The 10,516-nt window shown below is 42.1% G+C and overlaps 1 protein-coding gene across 2 annotated transcripts in view; it reads left to right on the top strand.

Moving 5' to 3' along the window:
- Nucleotides 1–5,960: 5,960 nt before the first annotated feature.
- Nucleotides 5,961–10,516, top strand: part of METAP1 (methionyl aminopeptidase 1) — a 73,443-nt gene continuing 68,887 nt past the window's right edge. The window contains exon 1 of one of the 2 annotated variants that reach the window (XM_044224432.1): nucleotides 5,961–6,198. In XM_044224432.1, coding sequence (XP_044080367.1) covers nucleotides 6,085–6,198 — 114 coding nt within the window. In that variant the 5' untranslated portion in view covers nucleotides 5,961–6,084. The remainder of the gene's footprint in view (nucleotides 6,199–10,516) is intronic. The other variant, XM_044224431.1, reaches the window with a different exon arrangement.

The raw sequence follows: 10,516 nt of genomic DNA, 5'->3' as shown, positions 1-10,516 counted from the left end.
GTTTTTTGGTGGTCTTTGGGGTCTCCTGTATACGTAACATGTCATCTGCAAATAGTGAAAGTTTTACTTCTTCCTTACCAATTTAGATGTCTTTTATGTCTTTTTCTTGTCTGGTTGCTACAGCTAGGACTTCTAGTACTATGTCAAATAAAAGTGGTAAGCATGGACATCCTTGCTTTGTTCCTGATCTTAGAATAAAGCTCTCAATTTTCTTCCAATTTCTTAATTGACAATCTATTGTAAAGAAGGGCTGGGCGCCTGGGTGGCTCAGTGGGTTAAGCCGCTGCCTTCAGCTCAGGTCATGATCTCAGGGTCCTGGGATCGTGTTCCATATCGGGCTCTCTGCTCAGCGGGGAGCCTGCTTCCCTCTCTCTCTCTGCCTGCCTCTCTACTTACTTGTGATCTCTCTCTCTCTCTCTGTGTCAAATAAATAAATAAATAAATAATCTTAAAAAAAAAAAAAAAGAAGGGCTTACTTTTGTCCCCCATTTGCTAGTTTATTTATGTATGTTTATCAGTATGGGCTCATGGAATACTATTTTTCTTCAGTGTGTTATCATCTGATACTATGATTATTTATTCTAGTGCTCAAATTGTATTCAGTTTGGCCAGTGGGAGATGCTTCAAACTGTCTACTGTGTCCTTTCTACAGTCTCCATAATTTCTGTGCTCTGTCTCATGTGGTGGTACAATGAGACTTTCCAGACTTGGACTTTCCATGCTCTGGTTCTGGAATGAGCTCTCCAAAGAGATCTGATTCCTTTTAGTGGAGATTAGTATTTAGAAACAAAGATCTGAAAATTAAGTGTGCTCATTGCCTATGGGTCCCCTTAGTGGTCAGAATCTCATATACTTAAATACACACACATCCATATTACCTATCCATTAATCAAAACCTTGAGTTCACATCAATATTTCTAATTCCAATACAACACCACATGATTCATCCTAGCCTTCACTGTTTTCCTATTTGTAACTCCCTCCTCAGACAGTGATAAACTTGGCTCTCATTATCCTTAATTTAGTTACTTATTTGCTATTTTCCCTTTTATGTTCCAAGCCTCTTATCTCCTTGACTGTGTCCTTACCTTTGGCCTTCATGGTCCATAGATCTCCTTAGTACTGTTTCCTTGCCACAAACTCTGCAGGTTCTGGCCACCTTTTGACCCTGGCTCCAACTCTCCAAGCCCCAGATTAGTGAAGGACTTTAAGCAGGGAAAGGCATGATCAGATTTACCTCTGAGAACAATCAGCCTGATGGCAGGGTAGATTCGATGCATTAAAGGCAGTTAAGAAGTCACTGTAATAGTCTGAGCAAAGGCTTAAAATGGCCTAAATTAAAGCTGCAGCCATAAGAATAGAGAGCACACATTAAAAAAAAAATTTAGAGGATAAAATCTACAGGACTGATCAATTCATTTAATGGGGGGATAAGCAAGAGCAGGGGCCCAATTTTTAACTTGTGAGGCAAGTGGGTAGAGGATGTCACTAAGCAAGACAGGGGAGTAAGGAGAAAAAGCGGATGTAAAGGGCAAAAGTGGGTAAATAGAAGATAATTGTTTCTTTTGGGCCATGCTGGATTTGAGATGTCTATGGACATTAGAAATATAGTAGCTAGTTAGACGGATGGCTTTGGGCATGTGCTTAGACACGATCTCAAAAAGTGCTCTCTGCCCGGAAGTCCCAGGAAACAAGTGCCTTCCAAGGCCAAAGGACTCTTTCTCATTTATCAGTGCCAAATTCTGAGATTCTTAAGTCCACTCTTTGTCCTCAAAGTGGGTTGGCTGAACTTTGCACACAGGAATTAAAACAAAAACAGGACGTCCAATGAGGACTTTGAGTTAAAATCTCAGAAGAAAGAGGAATAAAACTGGGACTCTGACATAATTTTGTAAAAATCTTCCATTTTGTCATTTTTTTATGCTTAAACAAGAGGGGTCTGCATGATTATCATAAGAATAGTCAGAAGGATGGTCTTAGGAAGTTTATCTCACTGAACAGCTGGTTTTATGGAAGGTGAGGAGGACCATGGAAGGAGAAGTTAATGGCAAGGCTAACTAATTATCACTTATGGGGTTCCTAAGCACTTCACAAAATCTATTCAATGCAATTATCATAAAACTCGATGGGTAGTTACACTGGCCGGTATTTTTCAGATATGGAAAATAGGGTTAAACAAGTTTCTCATGGAAACAGGACTAAGGAGGGAGAGTTGGAGGTAGAGGTTTCAACCCAGGTCTGCCTATCTTAATGCAACATTCTGTGTTCTTAATTGCCCCACAGCATCGCTTTCCTGAAGGTATGAGGATACAGCATCCTCCAGAACAGATAGCCGGCAAAAGCAGAGACTTTTCAGGCTCTTCCTGGTTGAGAAGAACCCTGAGGGCCTTTTGGACTAGAATGATCAATAATTCCTGTTCCTCTATTTGATTAGCTTAATCTGAACACAACCCATTAGGGGACAACAAACTGGTATTGCTCCAGATTTGATGGAGAAAGATTGCAAGAGATCTAAACATACTACAGGATAGAAGGGGATGCTGTAAGACTCACAACCCATAATACATGATGGTCTCAAACACAGAAAGAGCTCTCATGTAGAAAAGGAATAGAATTTAGTGTTTTTCCTAAATCTAAGATTAATCCATGGCATAATATTATGTGAAAATGTAGAATAAAAATTTTTATCAATAACAGCAAATATGTAATCACTGAATATGCATGTAGATAAGGACCGAAGGTGATGTAGGAAAGACGTGTCAGGGTTCAAAGCTGACGGCCAAGAAAGAATTCTCTTAGTGCAAAAAGGTAATTTTATTAAAATACGGGGACAGGACCAGTGGCCAGAAAGAGATACACAGCGGTCATGAGGAGTGGTGCATTATATACTTTCCAGTGGGGAATGGGTTAGAGATAGAAAAAGTCTCTAAGGAATTTTGGAAGCAAGGTTTCCAGGACCTTGAGAAGGCTAGTTATTTTTGGAACAAGGTCATTTATTACTATCTAATGAAACTTTAGTCATGAGAACTTTCAGATGTATATCAGTGGGCCATGGGCTTATGGATGATTGCCAACACATATCTTGGGGGGTTTAGAGATAAAGGAAGTTTCCAAAGGAATTTTTATATGTTAAAGTAGACTTACAAGATCCTGGTTGGGGGGATTGTTCAGGCTAGGATTGCCTTTTGCCCTTAGCAAAGTATTAACATTGAGGCAGTTGAGTCCCTAGAGGAATGTCACTGCCTGTTTCAGAGACTTGTCAGTGGGCTCTGGGTAGTAAGGAAATTAGTAATTTTTCTTCTGCCTTTGTTTCCCACATCAAAGGTAACAAGGACAAATGAAGCATTGATGTGTTAGGCAATGGCAGTGAGGCCAATTTGTCTTGGCTTTTTTTTTTTTTAAAGTATTGTTCTGTAAAAAAGAAAATTTGACAAAAGCAAACACATACAGGAAAACATACAGATGCTGATAATCAGAGAAAAATGTTCAGCCTCATTATAATATAAAATAAAAAAACACAATACAATTTCCCATTTATCAAAATGACAAACATTAAAATAAATAATAATCAGCATTAGTAAAATCTCAGGAAATAATATGTCAGAATAGTTATGACCAGATTATAAATTTATGTACTTTTTTTGAAAAAAGATTTTATCTACTTATTTGAGAGAGAGTGAGAGAAAGTGTGCACAAGCAGGGTGAGTGGCAGGCAGGGGGAGAGGGAGAAGCAGCCTCCCGCTGAGCAGTAAGCCATGTGCGGCTCATCCCAGGACCCTGGGATCATGACCTAAGCCAAAGGTAGACACTTAACCGACTGTGCCACACTGGTACCTCTTATATACACTTTTTAAAGGAAAACTTGACAAATCATATTATAAAAAATAAATAGTGACAACCCTTTGATGTAGTAGTTCCACTTTTAAGAATATATCTTTCAGGCACCTGGGTGGCTCACTCAGTTAAGCATTCCACTCTTGGTCTTAGCTTGGGCCATGGTCTGGGGTTGTGAGTTTGAGCCCCATGTTGGGCTCCATGCTAGGTGTAGAGCCTACTCAAAAAAAAAAAAAAAAATAAAAAAGACAAACAAACAAACAAACAAACAAAACATATATCCTAAGTAAATAAGGATGTACACAAAGTTCTAGCTAAAAGGGTATTCACTGAGGGGCGCGTGGGTGGTTCAGTGGGTTAAGGCCTCTGCCTTCAGCTCAGGTCATGATCCCAGGGTCCTGGGATCAAGCCCCGCGTCGGGCTCTCTGCTTGGCAGGGAGCCTGCTTCCTCCTCTCTCTGTGCCTGCCTCTCTGCCTACTTGTGATCTCTGCCAAATAAATAAATAAAATCTTAAACAAAAAAATAAGAGGGTATTTTACTGAAGCCTTGCTTATAATATGTAACAATTAAAAATAACGTACATGCTTATTACTAGTGAACGTGTTTCAGTAAACTATACATACAATAGAATATCATGCAGATGTTAAAATTATGTGGTAAATTTTATTTATTAAGTCAATATTTTAATGGTTTAATGATAATTAAATCAATAATAAAACATACTATATTTAATGACAATAAAGGAGTTCAAAATGTAATAACTGAAGAAAGCAATTAACTAAAGATTCTGCATGGTTTTAAATTTTAAATTTTTTAACAAAAAATATTTTTGTTAAAAAAGATCTTATATATACCTATACACATATGTAGCATATATAATATATATATATATATGCATCTATACATACACACATATATTTAATGGTTGATATCTTTTTGCTCAGGTCTTACTTTTTAAAGTGTATTTGGGGGCACCTGGGTGGCTCAGTCCATTAAGTGTCTGCCTTCCACTCAGGTCGTGATCCCAGGGTCCTGGGTTGAGTCCTGCATCCAGCTCCCTGCTCAGCAGAGATCCTGCTTCTCTCCCTCTCCCTCTGCATGCACCTCCTTACTCTCTCAAATAAATAAAATCTTTTTAAAAAGGTGTTTGATTTGATTATTATTTGTACTGCTTACACATCAAAACTTATTAAAAATAAAAGTAACATGAGTTTTTCTCCTCTATTAAATATGTTGAATTAAAAAATATAGATTAGATAACACGAAGTTCACAATACTTAGTTGATGATCAACAAGTATTAGTCCCTCTCCGTTCCCTAGTGACAGATACTCAAGCACAAGTTCGAAAATGGCAGATCTGGGATGTAGTTGAAGAGATCTGGGCAACAAGACCACTAAACCTCCTTTCAACCCCGATGATTCAAGATTAATACAATTCTTCCCTACTCACCTTTTAAATAACCGACTGGGATAACACCAAATTGTTTTATTGAATATCTAGTAGTTGCGGTGTTACTATTACTAGCATTGTACATTGTGAATGCGGGTATGTGTATGAAGAAAATCAGGCACGAGGGAGGGTTGATGCAAATCTCGGCCCATCTCCTCCTGACAGCTCTCTGGCTCCCCTTTTTGTGAATGACTGAATGGTGGTCTTTAGGCCTCAGAGCAGGCACTACCCGTGAGAAACAGAACTTTAAAAAATGAGTTACTTTCCTTTTCCAAGAAGCTGCCGGGTGACCAACGCAGAGGAGCGGGGCGCCCTTTCCAACCTCTTGCGAGTGTGGGGGACATTCAAGACCCCGCGATCCAGTAAGGCAGGACCAGAGCGCTGTCTCTCTAGATACACGCGGCGCAAGACATGAGGGCCCCTCCCCGCCGGCAGCACCTGGCCTTCCCTGACCAGGGCCAGGGGGTCGCTCTCGCCCGGGACAGGCGTGAGACCATGCGGAGCCGGCGGAGGTCTCCGCCACGATCCCTCGCAGCCCCCACGTGCGCGCCTGGGGCCGGGAGGCGGGGGCCGCTGGCAGGGGCGGGGCGAACGCCGCGGGGCGGGGCGCCAGTTGCGCGCGCGGGGCAGGGGCGGGGCGCGCAGCGTGGTCTGGGCCGGCCCGGCGCTCCTCCTGCTTCCGCGCCCAGGCCCCGCGGGCCGAGCTCCTCCCCTGGCTCGGCCTCTGTCCCCTCCTCTGCCCTCTCTCCTCCTCCTCCTCCTCTTCCTCGGTGAGGCGCTCCTCGAGCAGCCAGGCAGCATGGCGGCCGTGGAGACGCGCGTGTGCGAGACGGACGGCTGCAGCAGCGAGGCCAAGCTCCAGTGTCCCACCTGCATCAAGCTGGGCATCCAGGGCTCGTACTTCTGCTCCCAGGTAGACGCCTGCTCCCCCGCGACGCCGCTGCGGCCGGCGGACTTCCTCCGCTCTCCGTCTGCCCTCGCGGCCGGTTGGGACGCGCTCCTCCTCTTCCACCCCCCGGGCGCGCCGGCCGCGCTCCCTCCTCCCCCAGCCACTGTCGCCGCCGCCGCCCCCTCCCGTCTCGGGGGATCTTGGGCCCCTCGGACGCGGGCGCGGTCTGCCAGCGGCCATGTGGGCTGGGGGCGGAAGCGGACTTGTCCCGGGCAGCCCGGCGGTTCTAGGGCGCCGCGTTGAGGGGCGGCTTTCCGCAGCGCATCCTCTGCCCTTGCTGGGACTGTCAGGTGTGCGGGCTACCCGAGACAGGTGGGGACGCCCCGGGGAGGGGGCAGCCTCAGCCGTGCGTATCCCCACAGCCGCAGCTCCCGGCAGCACTCTGGTCGTGGTCGCGGGGCGTCGCGGGGCCGGGTAGTCAGTCACTCTGGTCCCGGCGGGATTGGGGGTCGGAAGAGACCCGTTGGGGTTTTGAGGAGTGGGTTGCCTGGGGTCGCAGAAGAGGAGGAACGCTAGCTCCAGCCCCACCTCTCTCCTTGTGTTTTACTACCGCGCTTTGACACTTCGGCAACTTTGAGCTTGGGGATAGATAGGGGTCTGTAATTCCTTCGTTTGTTTTGGCATCCAAAATTATTAATTTAGAAAACCGTAAGTTAGCGCTATGAGTGACGGTTCTCATTTACAGAATTTGCCACTGAGTGAAAAAGTCAGTTCCATTAAGGGTTATGCTTTAAGGCATGGTGTATTTTAATAAGTTTTGTGCAGTGGAGCAAACCCAGCACTGAATGGGGTCCTGACTGAAACGTGTGCTAGTGTTTATGTTTACTGAAAAGCACTCGTGTTCCGGTTGCATTTGGACACTCAGAGTATCGTCAGGGCCACAGTGGTATGGCTCTTAGTTCCAGTCCAGGTCTGTTGAAGAGGGAGACGCGTGAAAGTTCATTTATTAAATTAGCAGCGTTCTGTGGGGAGAAGAGCATGAACAAAGAGTCTGAAGGCCTGGTCAGGGCTCTGCCTTTGCCAAGTACTGTGCAATCTTGAACTAGCCAAGTTACCTAACCTTTCTGAGCTCCACTCCTACCACTGTGCAGAGGGGAAGATGATACTCTTACTTACATATTTCTCAAGGTTGTTCTGGAGCTCAAATTATCCAGTGAATGTGAAATGCTGGTAAGACGTGAAGCATTATTTTCTTCTTTTAACAGCTGTTTGAACACTGCCATATGAAAAATATCAATGATTGGAATGAAAACAAGTAAGAATAGTATATATACAAGTAATATGAATATTTTAAATATAAAGTATGTAAATATAAAGACATGTAAAATACAAGTAAATCCTTCAGGCCACACGACTTGTACATAAGCTATTCTAAGAGATCCTGGCTATGTTGTATAGGTCTTGTTTTTAGATAGGATATGATCCTTGACCTTGTTAGTATCATTTGGAAAAAGTTGCACATGAGAAGTGTTGCTCTTTCTAAAAATAGCATTGGACTACTCAGCATGCTAAACGTGGTATGAGTCTTTTTGTTTCTTTGAAATAATTTTCAAATTTTAATTTGTTGAAGGCTATGTGGGACCTGGATTTAAAATAAAAAACCCAATAATTTGCTTTTGGAAATTGTGTACCATGAGTGGAATAATGTGGTTTACCTTGAGTTTAAAGTTAGGTTGCATTTTGTAATGCTGAATGAGTTAATACGTACAGACACCTACGTGTTTAGATTTTGACTGTGAAACCATATTCATCAGACATAGGTGATACTCTCTTAGGCATGGTATTATTCAGTAGAAAGAACATTGTCTCCTTAGGATTTGTGGAAAAATGCCAACATATTCGTGAAAACATGACATAAGCCTTCTCCTGGCCACTTCTCTGATCATCTTCAGTAGTCTGTCTTCTGTCTGCCTGCTTCTCTGGTCCCCAGCCTGGCTGTCTGGCCAGCTTATGTGGGAACAATCTGAGAACAAAACTATAAGAGGCAATAACAGAGGTAAGCCTTTCCCAGTTACTTATTCACAACACCTTGATTTCCTATAGGTATTTTATACAATCAGTAGTTATCTCATTTATTTTCTTATTTATCTGTTTTTTAATTACAAGGTGAGGTTTGTGAACAAGCTATCTTGTTCACTGCCCTCTCATTTCTCAGTACAATGCTATGCATGCAGTAGGTGGGCATAGAATGTTTGCGTCAATGATAAATGCATCACAAGGCTGAATAAAGAGGTATATGCTACATTTGGATCATGACTCCATCATTTACTAGCTGCATGATTTTAGGCAAATAACTTGACTTTTCTGTTTGATGTTACCTCCAGTGGGCCCATGGATAGTACAGGATTTTGGTGTAAATTCTAAGTGTATGTAAAACACTTCACACATTAATAAATTTAATCAATGTTAGGTCTTCTTGTTTAAACATTTTTAAAAAACATTTATTTATTAGAGAGAGTACACACTTGCAGAGGGAGGGGTGTTGGGGGACAGGGAGAGAATCTCAAGCAGACTCCTCCCTCCTCAGCTGAGGGGGGAACCCATCACCCAGCCCAGTCTCAGAACCCTGAAATCATCACCAGAGCCAAAATCAAGAGTTGGATGCCCAAACGACTGAGCCACCCAGGCACCTGTCAATGTTAAGGTCTTTGTAGTATTATGCTGTGTTTTATGCTTAAGGTACAAAAATATTTTTATCTAAGATGCTTAGTTTATTTTTTGAGGTTTGGTTTTTTTTTTTTTGTAATCTTTGCATCTAATGTGGGGCTCGAACTCACAACCCTGAGATGAGGAGTCGCATGCTTTTCTGACTTAGCCTGCTAGGGGCCCCTAAGATGTTTAATTTTAAGAAAAGCTTTGGCTCTTTATATGAATAAAATCCCTTTTACTTGAAAATTGAGCTTTTCTGATGTTTGATGGCATTTCCTTATAGAAGTGTTCATTCTTATTTAATAGTAGTTTACTAATTTTAATAGTAGTGTAATCGTTTATGCCTAGTTCCTAGGAGTCTGTAAAAATATTTTGAGGGTGGAGGCTGTGCTTTACATATTTTCATTTTCTCTACCTTGTACACTGAAGGCATTCAGGTTTTTTTTTTTTTAGGCGTTCAGTTTCTTAACGAAAAGAGGTCATTGGGCCTGACAAGGAAAGCAAAGAGCATTCAAGCCCTTAGTAAATAGCTCAGGGCAGATGCTACCTTGTCTGTAGTTAAAGGATCAGCTGAGGACCTGAGTGATTTGTAACCATTTATAAGATGTAAGAACTTTAAAGAGTATAGTATGAGTGGAAGGAGACTGGGTTTATAGTCTGACCTGGAGTTAAATCTTTACTATCATGTCCTTGGCCAAGTTCTCTCTTAAATTTGTAGTAGAGGGCTAATGGTGTATCCTCTTCATGGAATTGATGGGAAGGTGAATAAGAGAGCATGCAAAATACTTAGCACAGTGTTCAGTGAGTGGTTTTATTATGCATGTAGTTTCATGTGTAATACTATTACAACTAGTTATAAGGAAGGTTTTTTTGTTTTGTTGTGTTTTTTAAGATTTTTAAAAATTTATTTGCCAGAGAGGGGGAGAGAGCATGCGTGGGAGCGCACAAGCAGGGGGAGCAGCAGGCAGAGTGAGAAGCAGCCTCCCCTCAGAGCAAGGAGCCAGATGTAAGACTCAATCTCAGGACCCTGGTATTGTGACCTTAGCTGAAGGCAGATGCTTAATCAACTGAGCCACCCAGGTGTCCCAATTATAAGGAAGGCTTAAAAATGTGTAAGGAGAAGTATCATTTGTTTATGAAAATTTTATTTTTGTTTTTTTAACTACAAAAACAATTTTTGTTTCTCCATAATAGCTTTTGAAAAATAAAATTATAAAAGATGTTATATTAGTAACACCCAAGGAAATCAAACAACTAGAAAAAATGTAATAAAAGCAATGAAATAAAATATAATGAAATGTAATAAAATGAAATGTAATAAATGAAATGTAATAAAAGCAATGAAAGATCTCTACACTAAAAACATACATATCATTGCTGAGAGAAATTAAAAGCTAGGAATGGAGGTACATATAGGTATACATATAGAGGTATATGCACACACACACACACATATGTACACCTATTTCATTTTTTTTAAAAGATTTTTTATTTATTCATTTGACAGAGATCACAAGTAGGCAGAGAGGCAGGCAGAGAGAGAGAGGAGGAAGCAGGCTCCCTCCCGAAGGCAGAGGCTTTAACCCACTGAGCCACCCAGGCGCCCTTATACACCTGTTTTGTGCTTGCTTTA

Source organism: Neovison vison, chromosome 11, assembly GCF_020171115.1.
Source record: "Neovison vison isolate M4711 chromosome 11, ASM_NN_V1, whole genome shotgun sequence".
Classification (NCBI taxonomy): Eukaryota; Metazoa; Chordata; class Mammalia; order Carnivora; family Mustelidae; genus Neogale; species Neogale vison.
This window is presented reverse-complemented; position numbering and strand designations above follow the sequence as displayed.